This window comes from Stigmatopora nigra, chromosome 7 (genome assembly GCF_051989575.1).
Source record: "Stigmatopora nigra isolate UIUO_SnigA chromosome 7, RoL_Snig_1.1, whole genome shotgun sequence".
NCBI classification, from domain to species: domain Eukaryota; kingdom Metazoa; phylum Chordata; class Actinopteri; order Syngnathiformes; family Syngnathidae; genus Stigmatopora; species Stigmatopora nigra.
The window spans coordinates 5570667-5590912 of NC_135514.1; the positions used below are offsets into that span (position 1 = coordinate 5570667).

Sequence of the window (20246 nt, forward strand, 5' to 3'; positions counted from 1 at the left end):
CTTGGAAATGGCTTTGTAACCTTTACCAGACTGATAGATGTCCATCACTTGTTTTCGCATCTTTTCTTGAATTTCTTTGGATTGTGGCATGATGCTCTGATCTTGTAGATTATTTCACTTTGTCTAACACGTTGTCTAGGTTTTCTGCCTTGGGATATAAAATCATCATTTAGAAACTGCATCTTCTCTTTCCTTGGGTTGTCTCTGTGTCGTACCAAAATTGAATTGGTCTGAAACCTATGTGTGTGAAAAATATGTAAAAAACACAGAAATCAGGAAGAGGGCAAATACTTCTTCATGGTACTGTACGTGACACATTAGGTTTTATGTGTTTATGATGCATTGCTTGCTTTTATTGTTTTATGAAAATACCCATTTACTTAGTGATGCCTGTTTAGATACTATTTGGTCAGTGGCGCCACCTTAAAAATACGTCACTTAATCACTGTGATGTTGAAATGGTGGAGGGGGGGTGGGCGATACAATGGAAGAGCTACGTGTTGCTGCGCAGCAACAGATAGGCGAGGGATGTTGGGGAGGTTAAGAGAGGGTGATAAAGAGAGAGAGAAAGAGATAGATAGAAAGAGAGAGAGAGAGAGAGAAAGAGAGGGAGAAAGAAGGAGAGGGAAGGGGAGGGAGGAGTAGAGCTAGCCAGAGAGCGGAATCCCCCCCATTCAAACAAAAGCAGTTGTCTGGGCGTGTGTCTAGCCCTGATTTGTCTGTGGCAGTGATGCTGCAACCACATCGTACTATACATTCATTTTGCATGGATCCATTTTCCACTTTGGCTTTTCTCTCTTCGGAGGAGTTCATCCATATCAATGTGACTGAGACGTGCCTGCAGTTTTCCGGAAAATACATCTAAATTTAGGCATTTTAGGTAGATAACTTGGCTGCAGATTGCCAGGATGAAAACCTCTGCAGGGATTTGGTGACCCAGTTCCAGTAAGTTCTGATTTTGTGTATTTGTTTCTAATTCATGGGAATACCTTTTAAAGGGACCACGTGGCGTTACCATCAAGCGGTGCTAGTTAATTGAAGGACAAGCTTGCGAAATAGTTCACCTACATATTGTCTTCGAATGTTTCCTGCTAGTTTTCTTAATGTGTATGCATGTGTGGTTTCAGACATGACAGGTCCGGTCCTGAGGGAACCTGGCGGCAGGGTTCCCGCGGAGGACAGCGCCGCAATCCGTATTAACGTGGGTGGCTTTAAGAAGCGTCTCTACACGGACACGCTGTCTAGGTTTCCGGAGACACGGCTGGCACGTCTTCTCCACTGCCAGTCCAGAGAGTCCATATTGGAGCTGTGTGATGACTATGACGATGCAGAGAAGGAGTTTTACTTTGACAGGAACCCTGCACTTTTCCCCTATGTGATGAATTTTTACAACACAGGACGATTACACCTTATGGCTGAGCTGTGCATCTTCTCCTTCAGCCAGGAGATCGAGTACTGGGGCATCAATGAGTTCTTCCTCGACTCCTGTTGCAGCGGCGCGTACCATTGTAGGAAAATGGACCAGGACCGAGAAGATTGGGAGGACAGAAGCGACAAAGATAGCAGCAGCTCCTCGTTTGATGAGCTTTTGGAGTTTTACAACGATGCCACAAAATTTGACAAGCAACCATTGGGGAGCCTCCGCAGGCGTGTTTGGTTGATGCTGGACAATCCAGGATTTTCGGTGGCTAGCAGGGTCATCAGCGTCCTTTCTATTGTGGTGGTGCTTGGTTCCATTGCCACTATGTGCATGAATAGCATGAGCGAGTTCAGCCTCATGGACGCTGAGGGCCAGTCCACGGAAGACCCCCGCTTTGAGATTGTGGAACACTTTGGTATTTCTTGGTTCACGTTGGAGCTCCTTGCCCGGTTCGCAGTGGCCCCAGACATTGTGCACTTCTTCCAACACGCTTTGAATCTGATAGACTTGGTGTCCATACTTCCCTTCTATCTGACACTCTTTGTTAACATAGTGGTAGAGAGCAGCCCGGCACTCGCCAACCTGGGTCGTGTTGCTCAAGTGTTGAGGCTTATGAGGATTTTCCGGATCCTGAAGCTGGCCCGCCACTCGACTGGACTACGTTCCCTGGGGGCCACCTTGAGGAACAGCTACAAAGAAGTGGGCCTTCTGCTACTATATCTTGCAGTCGGGGTGTCTTTCTTCTCTGTCATGGCCTACACTGTCGAGAAAGAAGACAGTGAGGACTTGTCCACCATCCCGGCGTGCTGGTGGTGGGCCACGGTCAGCATGACCACTGTGGGCTACGGGGACGTGGTTCCCTTGACTATAGCGGGCAAGCTGACAGCATCAGCCTGCATCCTGGCGGGGATCTTAGTAGTAGTGCTTCCGATCACTCTTATTTTTAATAAATTCTCCCTGTTTTACAAGAGACAAAAACAGCTAGAGATTGCAATGAAAAGTTGTGATTTTGATGACGGTATAAAAGAGGCGCCCTCATTGAGCCTGAGGAATTTCTATGCGCACAAAGTCAAATCTCTTATGGCTAGCCTGTCAAACATGAGCCGAAGTTCACCCAGTGAGCACAGTCTGAATGAGTCAATACACTGAGGGCAGTCCCTCGAGCGCCCGTGTGAGGAACTGGCCAATGTTCTTTAAGCAAATGGCGTCAAAACTCTGATAGCTTCTAGCACGTGGGAAACAAGTCTGTAGGAAATTAAAAACACTTTGGTTGAGAATTCGGATACATTTTGCAATTGTAATCTGGATGAATTGGAATGAACTGGCAATGAGGTCATTTCATCAATCTTGAATTCCTAAACATATAGTATAAGAATGAACATTTAGTTTTCCTTACTCTTTTATTTATCTGCTTGTTTCAGCAGACCCAATGAAAAGTAGATTTAGGTTTTAAAAGTGCAGGGCTGTAGGCAGCAAAATGGCTTGTTTCAGGATCTGAATGTAAGCTTATAAAAACATGCACAAGGGGGTAATTTTAAAATATGAACTGGCCATAGGTTTAAATTTGAGTCTCAATGCAGTACATTTTTAAGACAGAATTACTGCCTATAATATAATATTGAAAAAATAATTTCTAATTATATGACAAATCAAAAAGGTTGTATATATATATATATATATATATATATATATATATATATATATATATATATATATATATATATATATATATATATATATATATATATATATATATATATATATATATATCTATATCTATATCTATATCTATATCTATATATATATATATATATATATATATATATATATATATATATATATATATATATATATATATATATATATATATATATATCTATATATATATATATATATATATATATATATATATATATATATATATATATATATATATATATATATATATATATATATATATATATATATATATATATATATATATATATATATATATATATATATATATATATATATATATATATATATATATATATATATATATATATATATATATATATATATATATATATATATATATATATATATATATATATATATATATATATATATATATATATATATATATATATATATATATATATATATATATATATATATATATATATATATATATATATATATATATATATATATATATATATATATATAGATATATATATATATATATATATATATATATATATATATATATATATATATATATATATATATATATATATATATATATATATATATATATATATATATATATATATATATATATATATATATATATATATATATATATATATATATATATATATATATATATATATATATATATATATATATATATATATATATATATATATATATATATATATATATATATATATATATATATTATATATATATATATATTACCTGCGTGGAATAACCTTTGTGTCAGTTCTTAGTGGAAATTACAGCAAATTTAATGGAGTCTGTTTTAGAACATCCCAAGGTACATAAACTGTATTTGACCAAAAAATAAATGATGAAAAGAGAATTCTGTGGTCATTTTTAGTCTTATACAGTATATGTAGTCAGGCTTCCACCTTGATATTATTTGTTGTTATAGCTGAATTATACTAGAGGAAGTGCCAAATGTGAAATTGTGGTTTGGCAACATCCTCCCTTAAGATGTATTTGTCATCAAATGGAATTAAACAAAGAATATATGAAAGAAGTTTTGTTTATGATGCCTCTTTTATTTTGCACATACAAAAGGAAGATTTATTAAATGACACACAGTATCTAAAACAGTTCTAAAAGAAGCAGCAATGATCTGCAAATCAAATTTCTTAAGCAAGACAGTAGGAACTGTGTGTCTGTTCCTTTGAAGATGAAAAACATAATATTAAGCAGTTTGCTTCTATACAACATGTGAAAAACACATGTATTTTGAAATTTAAAAAAAGGATGTCTTTGATATGTTCTAAAATGATTCATGTTCTAGTAGTAACCCTTCATTCATTATTTCCATTTATTCCAAAATCAATAGTAATATGTTAATAATTATCACTGATTTTTTTTGTGCAACGCTTACATCTGCTGGTGGATAATTGCGTTGCAACTGCCTTTATATGCCTCATGTCCCATCTTCCATACCGCCCATCCTCGAAAGGGTTGCGGGGCTTGCTGGAGCCTTACCCAGCTGTCTACAGGCCAGAGGGAGGGGACACCCTGAATTGGTGGCTGAATTGGTGGCCAGCCATACGCAGGGCACAAGGAGACAGACAACCATGCACATTCACACCCATACCTAGGGGCAATTTATAGTGTCCCATCAGGAATGTGGGAGGAAACCAGAGTACCCAGAGGAAACCCACACAGATGCAATATCCACACAGATGGACATGACCTGGATTTGAACCCAGGACCCCAGAGCTGTGAAGCCAGCACGCTAAACACTCGCTCCACCGAGTCATATATATATATATATATATATATATATATATATATATATATATATATATATATATATATATATATATATATATATATATATATATATATATATATATATATATATATATATATATATATATATATATATATATATATATATATATATATATATATATATATATATATATATATATATATATATATATATATATATATATATATATATATATATATATATATATATATATATATATATATATATATATATATATATATATATATATATACTGATGAGTCTAGAAATGTGGCAAGCTTCATTCGATACGAGCTATTTTATTGTGTCAAATTAAATAAAAGTGTTGTGTATTTTGCTGTCGGATGTAAACATACTTGTCTTGTTAAAGCACCTCTTGCATAAGATGTTTTTTGAATGTGCAATGTTTATGTCATAATAACAGGATGTTTGATTCTATAAAACCGGTGTTTATGTAACCTATTGCAAGCCATTGATGGCAGCAGATGACTAATTTATTTTGTATACCCTTGTAAACCAAATGGTTAACACCATCCGCATTAATCAGTTGTGACAAAGCAGTGAGAGTAATTTGTGATTCATTGTCTCGTCAATTGTTTGTCAACAGGCAATAAAAAGAAAAAACAACCGAATGACAAAAAAGTGCATATTCTTGCATATCAAAAAGTACCGAAGAAGCCATTTAAAACTGAAATCCATGTTTTAGATCCCTTTCAGAGCGACTGTCCTTTTCCTCATGGTTTTTCACGCAGTCTTGAGACCAACCACATCTAACGACATACTGATGAAAGACCGACTACATCAACACCTGCACTACAAGAAGCCCCCTACAGTCCCACTCTCGTCATTTTTTCCCCTGGGCAATCAGATTTTCACTCCAGAAGAAGGCGACAGCTGTTTGACGTTCACTTGAAGCAAAGACTACTGCTGCTGTCTTTTGGAAAAAACATTTAAAGGACATTAGGCGGCTTGGATCCGACTTCAAATGGAAACTTCATTGAGGGTGTGAAAGGCTCTGACTGTGCAGCAGCTCTGAAAATTTGCCATTGCTGAGTGTCTGGTTCTATTTAAGAGGGACAGACAGTGAAAGGCTGCTAAGAAGGAAGGATCCCCCCCCCCCCCCCCGTAAAGACAATATGTGCTTGAGGCAAGTGGTGGTGGTATTGTGAGATAAGCTCGATGTTTGATGTGTGTGATGCTTTAAATGTCACAAATATGTGGGATTAATATTGGAGTTGAATGTAAGAATAGTTTTGGGGTGTGATTGATGGGCTACAGTTGTGGTCAAAAGTTTACATACACTTGTGAGGAACATAATGTCATGGCTCTCTTGAGTTTCCAGTTATTTCTACAACTCTGATTTTTCTCTGATAGAGTGATAGGAACAGATGCTTGTTTGTCACAAAAAACATTCATGAAGTTTGGCCCTTTTATGACTTTATTATTGGTTAAAAAAAAGTTATCAAATCTCCGTGTGCCTCCTCTGATCCGAAATTATTGAATGTATATGGTTTTGAACCTGACAGAAATAACTGGAAACTCAAGAGAGCCATGACATTATGTTCTTGACAAGTGTATGTAAACTTTTGACCACAACTGTATGTTTCCTCACTAGTGAAATGGTTTTGCTCTGAGCTAAAATCTCTGAAGCGATGGAAAAAAGTGGACCGACAAAACCGAAGTGGGAAATAACAAAGCCGTGTGCGGCCTGGGTTGATGAAATTCATAAAGTCGAGTTTTTTTTTCACCTCCTCTTAAGGGAGGAGAGGAATGAATGACCTGATGATGTCATCATTATGGTAACATTAACCACTAGTTGGTTACAGGAAGCTTGAGCAATCCATCACAACTACCAAGGTCATTATTATACTTCTTTGGGAGGGGGCGGGGGTGATACTGTAAGTCTACACTGATAACATTCATCCTTCATTAAAGAAGTCAAAGATACTCCACAGGCTAATGATGGATACGTGTGTGCAGAAGTGAAATCAAGCATGCATCATTGTGCGTGTCATGACCGTGCGCTTAAATGCAAGCAAGATTGAAGGGGAGATTCGCCTCACTGCATCTGCTACTAACCGGGCTCCCCTTTGGGTCGGGAGGCGGCCGGGGGTCCGTATCGGAATTCCGTCTGAACAGAAGCCCGAAATGTTATTAAGAAACTGTGGAAGGAAGAGAAATGTAGGGCATGTTTCTTTCCTTGCAAGCTCACACTCAAGCTCAGTAATGAGGTTTAATGCGTTGCAGGTTTCTTGTGACTTGCAAGTCACAGCAAAGTGATGGGATTCAAATTGGTTTGGCCTTTGGCCGACATTGTAATATTTTCTCATCACTCTTCTAAGCGGGTTATAATTGCAACTGACCTTCATAATTGTTGGAATTTAGACTTCAGGCAGTCATTGACCGCACAAAATAAGTATTATAACATATGGTTATATTAATAGCTGTGGATGGAAGGGGTAAGCGTGTCTCTCTCACAGTCGAGAGGTTTAAGGTCAGAATCTCAGACCTTCCTATGTACAGTTTATGTTGTTTCTATCCTTTTGATGGTTTTCTCATGTAGGCCTGACATCATTGCACATTCCAAAAATATACATTGGGTTCCTTGAATATTCAAGATGATCCACTACTTGTCTTATCCAGTTGTGCAGAATTGTCTTAGTGGTCTGTTTGTATTTCATTCTTTTCTTCCGCTCAGGTTGTTTCTGGTCATTGTCGTGTGCTGTATGAGCTATCTGGAAGTCTTTTTCCCCGTGTTCTTTGTCCTTTCCATTTATACACTTTTGGACTTGAACGTTTAATCTTTTTATATTCCTAGCTTGTTTCCTGTAGCTGTTTCCAGAAAAGTAGCAGTATTCCTGGAAAAAAACACACAGAAATCTATTTTTTATATATATTTTACAGCTGCCCAGTTTGTTTCACTGTATACTGAATATGGATAAATAACTTCCGTTTCCTGACGTTTCACAGTTGGTCATTGGATGTACGGTAATTATCTTTAAAAAGATAACTGCCTCCTTAAAGTTTTCCCAATTCCGTAAATCGGGTTAATAACTATAATGACTTAAGTTCAAGGAGACAATTGTTCCTCGGGATATTTAACAGATGTCAAGATTGGAAACAGCAGCAACTGAGCAGACAACTGTCAACCCAAAAATTCGGAAGAGTATTGTTAACATAATTATAAAATGACAAACCGGAAATAGGTGAAGCCAACCTACTATGTGCAGTTCAATAAACAAACACCCCAAATTCCAGTCACAAATAATAGAGTACTAAAACCTTTACACATTGAGTCAGCCAACCAACCCAAAGAAACAATGTAGAACTTTTGAAAAATCATTTTAGTCACAATTTAAAAAACTCAGAATTAAAAGAAAACGAATGCTACAGCCCCATTAAAAATATGTGTCAAATTCAAGCCCTGGGGGCCAGATACAACCCACCACATCTTTTGATTTTTGATCTTTCATGCTTATTGATGATTACCATAACTGTGACTTGTTGTCACTTAAAAAAGATTAAAGTCCTGCAGTTATTTTTTCCAAATCCTACTTTTTATGTAATTATAAATATTTGTTGGTAAGCAGAGTTTTCTCAAACATGCAGGGTCGGCTGGTTTAACGCTCTAAAATACCCTTCGTTATGAGTGTGAGCATAAATGGTTGTCCATCTCCTTGTGCTCTGCCAATGACTGGTCACCGATTCAGGGTTTCCCCACATGGTGCCCATAGATAGCTGTGGTAGGCTCCAGCACACTTGTTGGGAAAATGAACGAAATAATGACTGTGTGTGTGAGTGTGTATGTATTTATTTATTTATTTATTAACCTATTTAATTATCTCTAAAATGTATTTTCCTGTGTCTGTATTCTCACCCTCCTGCCACTTTGACAGTGAAATTTTCCGAATGCAGGATGAATAAAGTTATCTAATCTTATCTAGAGTGGTAAACATTTTGAACTATCTAAAGTAACATTTGTGTTAGGGATTGCCAACAGGTCTTTCACTGAGGTGGGAACTTTTGCGGACATTTTTTTGAGAGTTTAAAAGACATAAAAATATATTTTCGAATACACAATCCTCTGCGAGTGGCTGAGTGAATACAGTGATCAATTATGCTCACATTGTTGTGCTGGAATGATGTACTCCAGTTTAATTTTAGATGGTGGGGCAAAGGGAAGGCAGGAGTGGGGTTGGGGGGGGGGGCATAAGAGAGCCATTTCATGCTTCTCCTAACCACTTCCACCCATGTATCTCTCAGATCATATCTCATTATAGCACCGGTGTGCAGATTTGAGTTGGCATGGAGGAAACTATGTCCATATTACCTCCTAATTGGTCATTTCCAGGGGAAGCCTTCGTTTGCAAAACTTACTTCCAGGATAGGGATTTCTTAAACAAGCATGGGCTTAAGACAGGGGCTACATCTGGGTGGCAGGCTGGTTGGCGGGCAGGCCGTGATTGGGTCTGTCCCAGCAGTAAGTGGGCTGATTACATATCAGACAACATGTTACATCAGTTTTTGATTTCCTATTTCGCTTATGTCATAGGAAAAATGTGTTAGGTGAACTATAAATGCTTCAAAGTGGATCTAGACTACATCAGGGGACTTTACATTTTACTATGAAACTACATTACTTGCTTATGCTACTGATTATACTTCAAGGGCCTCCAAGGTAATTTCTGGGGTGCATATTTCAACATTGTGGAGTTACTATTTGGTTCTGGTCAAAAAAAGAGCAAAATCTTTGGCTCGGCATATTTTTTATTGTATTGATTGCTGGTAGTTGCAACAAAAAAGTATGCCAACTCGTATTCATTATGTAAAATCGATAAACCTGGTAATAATTCACATGGAGAATTTAGTAGTGGAAAACTGCTCTGTATTATGAGAGCTACATGTTATCTGCATGAAAATACCAAATAGAGAATAATATCGTAATACAGTGTATGTCTATTGTTCTACCAAAATAATAAAGAAAACGGTGAGGCGGACGTACTAATCACTCTACCGCCGCGTCTTTGAGTTGATTGTTCTAAAAGAAAAAAACTGTTGAGCTAAGTTCTTCGATCTAAAAATGAGAAAATTTATGGATATTTTTTCCTACCAATGTGTTGCTTCACTCAATGGTGCAGTGCTTCTTTCTCAAGGCACACCACGAGCTAAAAATCTTCAAATTTATAACTATGTATAGTATATTGAAATATATATGAAAAATATATATGTTGATACTATACTAAAACCAATATAGTTGACTTTATTAACATTATCAATTCGTTCTCATCGAAGTTTTATTCACCGGAATTAAATAAGCCCTACCAAATGATTCAAAAACATTTTCACACCGATAAAATGTCATCAAAGTTGAAGTCCGCAGACCCTGAACAGCTTTCAGTTCCACTAATGTTAAAATATGCAATGTTTTTTTGACCTTATATGAAATTTTTGATTTTAAATTTTAACGCAAAAGTAATGTGCTCACAGACTTTACGTCGCCAAAAGTCGATGCCCCTGAAACCAAACAACAACTGGTTCACGTAGCGTAAAACAGGAAAATGATTTAAATCTGGTAATATTACGACTAATTTTTCTTCCCTATATTAGTTCAACCACCTGATGCAGCTGGGATAGGCTCTGGAACCCTGTGACCCTGATATGGACAAGCGATTCCAGTTATCATAGGCTGCTCAGAAGTTTGTCCCAGTTACTTCCATTATTAATGTGATAATGGATTAACTAGTTTAGACTACAACAGTTTGTTTTTTTTAAGTTACACTTAGCAGGCTCAATGCGAATACGAATGACAACAAATTTCCTTCCAACACACACTTAATAAAGTGTGCTGTAAGGGTGAGGTAAGGTAATAACCTTCTACAACCTAGCGAGACTTGCTCTGTTCCTGGACTGCGTCATGCTGTGATTCTAAATGTTTCTTCATGTTCAAAATTGTGTTTCTAAAGCAATATACCTCTTGCAAGGAACAGAATGTACAGAATATCCTTCTATTGTAATGGATCAGGGTGCATGTGTTCTGTGGTTCACTGAGCTTTTTTTGTGTGTTGTTCTCCCACGCACACAATTTTGGACTAGAACACTTTCAGTTGTTGTGGTGTCGACTCTGGCTCATGATAGCCATGTGCTGTGTTACTATTGGAAGCTCGAGAAATATTTAAATTGAGTTTGAATGCTACAATATTGTTATCTTCTGATGACACGAAACGAAAAGAGCGGCTTCATTGTTCTATTTGAGAATGTGCATAACTGTTTTCTGTTATTTGTTTCAGCTTTGTTTTTTTTATTGGTGTTTGTTGTTGTTATTACTGTTGATAGTCTCTCTCTCTCTCTCTCTCTCTCTCTCTCTCTCTCTCTCTCTCTCTCTCTCTCTCTCTCTCTCTCTCTCTCTCTCTCTCTCTCTCTCTCTCTCTCTCTATATATATATATATATATATATATATATATATATATATATATATATATATATATATATATATATATATATATATATATATATATAAGTTACGATACATATAAAAAAACTGCATCCGTTAACAGTGACATAAACAAAGACTTGGACATGTAACTAAAATGTGATTACTACTTTGAAAATACAAAAGTGTCACAATACCTATAACTGAAAAATGCAGACTTACTAAAGTAAAGTATTGCTAAGTACTAACAAGAGTGCATCATTGTGCTTTTTATGTGATACCACAGTTTAATATCTGTTCTAACTTAATAGATCCCGATGCAAGTGTGTATTTGGTTCAATTTATTATTGCATATGGGTTATTCAAACGCTCAAGGACTTTTGAGTGCTGGAAAAATGACTTGGTGAAAATGCTGTGAATCAGTGAGCAGTAGGTTCATGATCTAGTTTTCCTGTTTTTACCAGTAGTAAGGGGACATGTTGAGCACTGGGGGGCAGTGTACTGTCGAGTTGCACACCCTCACTCACCAACCTCCACATGGTTGAGCACATCTAACAATAGACTGACTGTTGTACAGTGGTGGGGTCACCACTCCACTCACTTCCACCCATGGAAATCACTTACAGAATTTTTACGACTGGCAGAGCGCTGAGTGATCACGAAAATCAATCCACCTCACACAGTTAAACCACTTTGCGCTGAATAACATGGTCGCCCAAATCTGCGTTAGTGTGAACAGCTTCTTCAGAAAAGTCCAAATTATACATTATGAGTACACCACAAGGTCCTTGCATGTATGCAAGGTGTGATTTATCAGACACGGGCAAAATGAGTCCAAAATAATAAATAGCATTTCAAAAAAACTCTGAATATGTGTGTGTTTTTGTCTGGGTGCTGCACTACTGTAATAACATTGGCAGGTGGCCCACCGAACCCCAGCCCTTTAGCTTCCCCCACCCCCCGTCCTTTCCACCGCAATGGAAAGCAGGTGTCCGACCCTGGTCTGGGGACAGAATTGAATTAATGTGCAAAAACAAATGACTCCATCAGCAATGTCTAGAGGGGCTGCAGTGACATGCCTACAGTTGAGAGCCTAGAGCTGAGCACGCTGTCACCCGACACTGGGCTGAGCGGTCTAATATCCACACCTATTACACCAGGATTCATGGGAAAACAACGGCAAGGCCAAAGGTGAGGATGAGAGAGGAGGGAAAAGTGGAGGTCTGGGAAAAGTAACAAGGTTAGAGAGGACAAAGTTGTCTTGGAATTCTCCAAAAAGGCCGGCCTTTTTGTCAGAGGTGAAAATGCACAATGGAATGTGTTAGTCCGTTCAATCTGAATGGCTTTGAGGAAATGTTTTGTATAATTGGAAGCGGCGGTAGTCCATACACAGTCAGGATCCCTCCCTTGAACGACATGCCCAAGTCTAATACTGTCTCCAATTTCAGGATTACCCCGATCATAACAGAGCCAGTCATTTCCAGCGTACAAGCAGTTTTGGCAATGACATTGTACCAGGGCAGAGAGAATACACGTCTGAAACGATTAACTGCATCGGGGCTTTCTTGGCACGGCACTCATGAGAACCATCCAGAGAATCTGTAAAAATGACAAAGTCAATATCAGGGATGACCGCAATTACAAACACTTGAGGGAGTTGGTTGGCCTTTCTGGAAAACGTAAGCTTCCATAGATTCAATATTATTATCCTGTTTTTTACCAATGCTACACTTAACACTTTTTGCCATTTTGTCTCCAGCTTCCCAACACTGAAGGCCATCTACTTAAATAAGTTTCAGCCAGGCATGTGAGCCTATATTTACAACAGCTCGACACTCGTTTCCAAGCAACCCAGGGGATACCCCTATTACTTGACTTACCCCAAGCTTCCACACACACCCAATCCAAGGATTCTTGCACAGCCACCAACCCGTGCTTATCTTATCATCTCCCATCATTATACCCTTCTCCCCACAAAACAAAAGTCACCAGCCAGAACTATCACGCCTGACCTCGCTTTGCCCTTAACTTGCTCTCCCAATCCTCTTCTCAAACATGCGGTGATTTGGAACAAACTCCCCCCCTCTACAATCCCGTAATACTCAAGCTATCAGCCCCACTTTGATATTAAGGATTAAGCTCCCTTTTGACAGGACGTAATTTCATCCCCTAATTTATGAAAAAAAAATGCATGGAACGGCATTCGCAGATCTTAAAACACCAGAGAGCAGGGGAAGGAGGAATGTGGCTTGCGTTTGGGATTCTCACTGTGCGAGTGGGAAATAGCGGCCGATTTAGTTTAATTGTGGTTATGGTGATGTCTTTTCAAGTTGTGGTCTATCTACTCCATGCTGTGATCAAGCAGCAAAGAAAGATAGCACAATTGGGTGTTCTGGACCAAAGTCAAAGACTGAAAATCAGTGGTTCAGCATATGGGGAGTGCGGAGGAGCGGGTGTAGCGTGGTGAAGTTTCAGAGAGGGGGTTAAGAGCAGTTATCAGCTCTGATAGTATTATCTGGGAGCAAACAGGGATCGCGCTGAGTTGTGATGTATATAGACTGGAAAGATTGAACTGTGCCTTGCAGTACTCCGGCCACCGTGTTACGTACGGGCCCGTCTGCATTTTCAGACTCTCACACGGGCTAAACAAGTCACGCACACTCATCTGCAACAAGCCCTCATGCCATTCATAGAATGTGCTGGGCCGAGTGGGTTCATGTGATCAGTTCAGTAATAGACACATCTGTTCCCCAGAAGAGTAGAGCAAAAATTTAATAAGGATTGAAGGTGCCCTTGCTCTGACTTGATGAGACTCTCACACATGCTAAATGTTTGTTTGCCATGTAGATATCATTTTGGAGTATTTTTGAATAAAATATCAAAGTGCATTATTAACATTTTGTGATGAATATACTCATTCTAATTGGTTAAACCATTCATTTCATTGTTTTAATTAGCATATACATTTATGGACAATTAGATAACAAAACTCCAGCTTGGGAAAAAGACAACATTTCCACTTTTTTTGTTGTTTATTCTTTCTGTGGTGGGTTATTCAATATTAATTGCAGTAAAGCATACAACACTTTGCCTTTCCAAATTCTTTAGAGTACTGGTTCTCAAAAGGTTTAGCACCAGTGTCAACATTGGCAAACGACTGACTGAATTAAATGTTGATTAACATATCAAGTGCAGTTAAGTTGTATTCAATTTAAACTACAAAATATCCAAATTCATAGTTCAACTATTTAGGAAGACCTTCTGCGTGCAATATTATTTCAATAAATGCTTATGAACATTATGATTTGATTTTTATTTGGATTTCAAGTGTCCATTAACAGAGTTAACATTGGCTCTGATGGTGGTACTTGCTGAAAAAAAGTTTGAAAATCAAGAATATTTCTCTTTTGATGAGTAGCAGTTATTATTTATATGAACTTTTGGAAGGATTTACCAGTTGTATAATTTGCACAGTGTTTGATGGATTACCTGGTTGCAATCTCATCACCTCAATCTGTATGTCGCTTGTACTATTACTCATCACTAAATTTATGACCTCCAGCGAGGTCATCAAAAGACTTACACATTCCCAACAGTAAAGAAGTCAATGAAATGAGAGGGGGGTGGTCCCGTGACAGGAAAGCAATGAGTTGTAGTGAAGGATGTAGTGAGGGGAGTGAGGACAAATGGGGAGCAGGAGCAAGAAGAGAGATAAGGAGAGGGAGAGAAGTGCTGATGGCTGTGAGTCAAATGCCTCAAAGCACCAGTCAATAAAATTGAGGCCCACCCCTGAAACGTGATAAGACATTTCTCTAAGTGTGCCCTATATATCTCAACAATAAACATGTTCATAATGACATGTTTATACCACTGGAAAGAAGTTGTTGTTTAAATGTGCGAAATTCCTTTTGTTTCCTTCAAATCTGACCCGCTTTTCCATTTTTTTTGTCAAATCCAGCAAACATACAAATGCAAACATATGACATTTTCTTAAAATGAAATGTTTTCTGGCAAAAGGGATTACAAAATGATGCCATACTTTTTTTTAAAAAAAACTGTGTATATCAATTTCAACTTGGCTTGAGTTACTGCTCAAAATAAAGTGTAAAATATTTGCATTAATAGAATAAAGGAGTGCCAAAATGAGCCTGTTTAGTCCTCCAGATACTGCTGCATGTATCAAAATACCATATTAAAGTCATTCCTGACTACTTTTACTTCTCATTTATTTAGAGGGCTCACAAAAACCAAACTATTTCCCTTCACTTTATGGCTTCAGGTCATGCATCTAATAATGGCTGTCCTTCCAACATAAACTATTGCTATCTTAATGTAATATGTAACATAATACATCACAAATTACGTGTCGCCACCAATCTGTTAGTCAGTAAGTTGCAGTCTTGCAGAGTAACACTTACTCTGGGGTATTCAAGGCAACAGGTTATCAATAAATGTGATTAATGATGCAATCAACAGGCCCTAAAGTGAAGCATTTATTACTGTCATCTCACTCAACCACTAAACCCTCAGTGGAATCATCTACACACTCTCAGGCCCGACTCACATATGCATGTACAAAAGACAAATCCCAACTCTCACTTACTCTCATCTGTAATTGTACACCACACACCTAAAGACACGAACACAGTGCCTGTAAAAAGCCAAAGAATAATCTTATTTTCCCTGCAGGCTTTCTTCTACAACTCACCAAATTTGTCAGCCTGGGGCTATGGCGTAAAGGATCCTCCAAGGGTTTGTGGGAATCCTGAAATGAGTGTCAAAACCTCGGAAAAAAAATACAAATGGAGGCGAAGCTGACACAGAAAAAGATCAGGAAAATATTAACCATTGGTGTCTGATGTACCGGGCAAATAAACACTTCCTAATTTCATCTCTTAGTTGCTATCATGCTGTAAATCTGGTGAACACATTAACTGCAGAGAGCTAGGATGTGTGTACGTACGTGTGCGTGTGTGTGTCTGTGTGTGGTGTAGTGTAATATTTCCAGCGTGACTGAGCTGCAGGAAACTGCTCCATCTGCTACCAATGTAGCCATTTTCATTAAATTTCCTCTCACAAAAGGGCATCACGTATTTATCTTCGGCCTCCTTAAAGAGTCTCTGGAGGCTGTAATGGTCGACGAGCACCTCACTCTATCTGATAAGACGGTTTATTCACTGTACAAACAACATAACATATACCATGTTATTGGAAAGCATGGATTTATGGGCTGTTTACATGGAAATGCTGCGACAACACTCCTTAGTGGGAAGGATGAGTAGCTTTGCACTGATGTGAGTACCGATATGGCACTAAAATGGAATCCTCGCTATTGAGGAGTACCAAAAAATAACATCTCCATACTGTATAATACATACTCTTTTGAAATCTGATTTAGAGCGCTGATCTCCCTAGCCAAGATGGTTACCTGCTACACATACCGACATAAAAAAGGAACACTTTTCACCCAAACATCAAATGGTGTGGCATCCAGTAATTTTTCGTTTTCGAATTCCGATTAGTTTATCTTAGACGTCCAATTAATTTGAAATGAAAGAGGGGCAGAAAATTATTATTAGTTTTTTAAAAAACGGCATCCGTCAGTGGTGGATCGTCAGGGCCTGCAAGACTGATGTTAATTTGATTTTGTCCATGAATACTTATTAAATAATTCCAAATTGTCTGTCAGCTTCATTTCACTGCTTTTCCCCTGGTTGAGCTGCTTCCATATGTGTGTTTTCATATCTAAGCATCTAAGCAGTCACATTTCAGCTATTATTTGTTGCCAGGGTCAGAAATCTGCCTTAAGGCCTTCACAATCAGTTCTGCAGGCTGTGCTGCCTAAAACAAGCATCGATAAAACTGTTGCTTTAACCAATGTTGATGTTTGTGTAGCACTAATGTATAGTATGACTTTTTTTAAATAGTGGGTAATCCTACATTTTGTTAGAATGATTGCCCATTTCACCTTGCAACTTTCCTCTTAATGTATCTAAAACAGAATGTAAATCTAGCTCGAGGCTGCTATTTCGGTTGTGCAGGTCAGCAAAAAATAATTTTGGCTGTCTGAGCAGTGTGTAAAATTGCATCAGGAATGGAAATTAAAATTTCCAAAAAGTACATTGCTCTATTTCCAAAGAGTTTATGTTACACCCAGGCACACCATTCTCTTTTACCATTCTAATTCAAAATGTTTGATTCTGCACTGTTGGATAGTATGACAAATAAACACAATCTGACATCATAGAGCCAGACTTGAGGGCTAAAAAGGCCCACTCCTCCTCTGTGACCTTCTAACATTTATTCACCTCCCTAGTGGAAAGAAAAACAGACTGAGGGTGAGGTCCACTTGGTGTAGGTGGATGTAGAAGGACTAAGACCCATAGTGACTGTCAAGTACTGACACCACCTCCTCACATCTGTGCAATGTTAAAATTGAAAGGGAGTGTGAAGGAAATAAGAAGACAGGAAGGAGAGACAGAAATGAGTGACCTTATATTGCTTTAGTTACCTGCATATTTGTTTCACTGCTGAAGGGATTAAGGGAGTTGACAGCGGTAATAGGAATGGAAGTGATAGAGATAGTGAACCTTTTTTTGTTGCATGCAGATGAACTTGAATTGAGTGGTAGCTTCTTACTGCAGTTCAGACACCTCGAAAGAATGCCACCCATGTGGGAGGGTGGGTGAGTTTGACATGGCCCGGCCTTGACGAATGGCTGAGCTGTGGGGACAGAAATAGTATGGGGCTTTGAAACGAGTTAACTAATCAGTGCTCATTATAGATGATGTCTCGCCAGAACACAAACAGAGGCTTAACAAAGGCTCAGAGTAACTGACACCATGACAATTCAGTAACAGAGGTTGTTGGCCTAAGATGGATCCTTGCTCCAGCCAATTAAAAAATTGAGATGTTTTTTTTCCACCCAAGTACATATAATCAGGAGTAATTTATATACTAGGTCCAGTATTCAAGTACCCATTTCCAAATCAAATGGGGAAAGCTACATCCACTCTGGACCAAAATTACAACAAATTTTCAAATAAACTTAATTCAATGAAACAGGTTTGTTTCACTTCTTGAGGGAGCAAAAGCAACAACAAAAATGAAATAAAAATAATTTAAAAATAAAAATAAACTGCCAACTGCTCTATTTTTGCATTGAGGAGATCTTGACTGATCTCGAAGAAATAGAATGTATTTTTCCTCTCACCTTTTTCATCTTATTAAATTCAATCTGTATACTATATATAGTTATTTTCTGAACTGCTTATGACTTGACTTATTGTATTGTATTGTTTTTTTTACTCTTGTTTTTTTTCCAAACAAAAATCATAAGAAAATCATCACATGTCTGAGATACTATGAATCAAAAGCACATTATTAGAGTCAATAATATAAGGACATTAGTCATTCATCCGATAATGGTTGTTTTCTTACTGCAAAACAGAAAATAACCAACAAATAGTAAGTGTTAATCTGTCAACATTAATTGGTGAAAAAGAGTAAGCTACGCTGTAAGTCTTGTGCTCATATGAGCCGTACCTTTGATTCAGCCATCTTTGTTTTTGTTACACATACGGCTTATATGCGAGAAAATACGGTAAGCTTTTCTTTAAATAGCCTTTGAGCTTAAGGGCACATAAATGCTTATCTTTAAAAGATAATATAACATTTCCATACACATTTTTTGGCTGGTTATCAGAACATTAAAGGACGTGGATAGTACCTTCTTTTGGTTGCCACCCAAGCTTCTAGAAGATGTAGAATAGCACCAATAAATACTTTACCTTTGTACTAGGCAATCCAATTGAGTATCAATGGTGACCATAGCAAAGATGATTGACAGAGGGCACATAATTGGAAAAAACAATTGTGTGATTTAAAAAAAAAAAGACAAACAAATATGATTTTACTTCTGTTTAAGGAAAGGAGAAGTATTTGTAATGACCTATGCAGTATAAGCAACATTTACCTGCAAAAAACATTGACAAAACATGCTAAAGAAGGGCACATTTATTGACAAAACAACACCTCGTTATCACATCACAATCAATATTATATAGCTTCATGAACATCCCCGAGTAGTTAAGTGCACTTTATATTCTGAACTACAGTTTCCATGACTGCAGGCCTCATTGCTCTGATGGGACTATTTGCAGCTCTGTCATCAGCTTAGGGTGCCGGAGGCTATGTGATCCCACAGTCAACACATCGATGTGGAGGCCTGATAACCGTCGTATCATTATCTTATCACAGGCATCTGTTCGCAGTGGGGAACTGGTGTCCTGCCATGTTCGCAATCAGCTCATTTTTATGCTCCCAAACAGTACTGTTTGAAAGGTCGTAATGGCAGCCACTCCGCCATTTGCACATGAAAGTCTTCGACTCTCTCTGTTTGATGTGTCCCATATATCTCCTAAAATGTGTATGGAGTCTTGGAAAGCTGCTGCACTAACACATACTCAGATGTAGTATAATTGTGTGGTAGTGAATTAAAAGTATTAAAGTAGGACGTCAACAAACTAACTAATCCTGTGGACTCGGACCGACAGACAAAATGACTGTTGGTCCGTTACAACATAAAAGCACACAGATGAAGGGATTTTTTCCTACAGTAAATGATCCCAGAACTATACAGATGATGCATGTGGGATAAAACCAAGATTTTTGTTTCATTTAAAAAAAAGTGTACAATTCAATTTTTAAAATGAAGATGTATAGCAATTTAAGCATTTGCCAAACTAACTGTTGTAATATAAAAATGCAATTATGATCTAATCATCCTCATTAGGGTCACAGAGGGTGCTGGAGCCTAACCCAGTCGACTCCAGGTCAGAGGCGGGGGACACCCTGAATCGGTGACCAG

At 37.7% G+C, this 20246-nt stretch overlaps 1 protein-coding gene across 1 annotated transcript; it reads left to right on the forward strand.

Moving 5' to 3' along the window:
- Positions 1-652: 652 nt before the first annotated feature.
- kcns2 (potassium voltage-gated channel modifier subfamily S member 2) lies at positions 653-3066 on the forward strand. Its single transcript, XM_077720945.1, has 2 exons — positions 653-945; positions 1128-3066. The coding sequence occupies exon 2, from the start codon at positions 1130-1132 to the stop codon at positions 2567-2569; it is 1440 nt and encodes a 479-aa protein (XP_077577071.1). The 5' UTR covers positions 653-945; positions 1128-1129; the 3' UTR covers positions 2570-3066.
- The last annotated feature ends 17180 nt before the right edge of the window (positions 3067-20246 follow it).

What these genes read in the sequence shown, in the direction of transcription:
- kcns2 (XM_077720945.1), top strand. Translation starts at nt 1,130, where the DNA reads ATGACAGGTCCGGTCCTGAGGGAACCTGGCGGCAGGGTTCCCGCGGAG.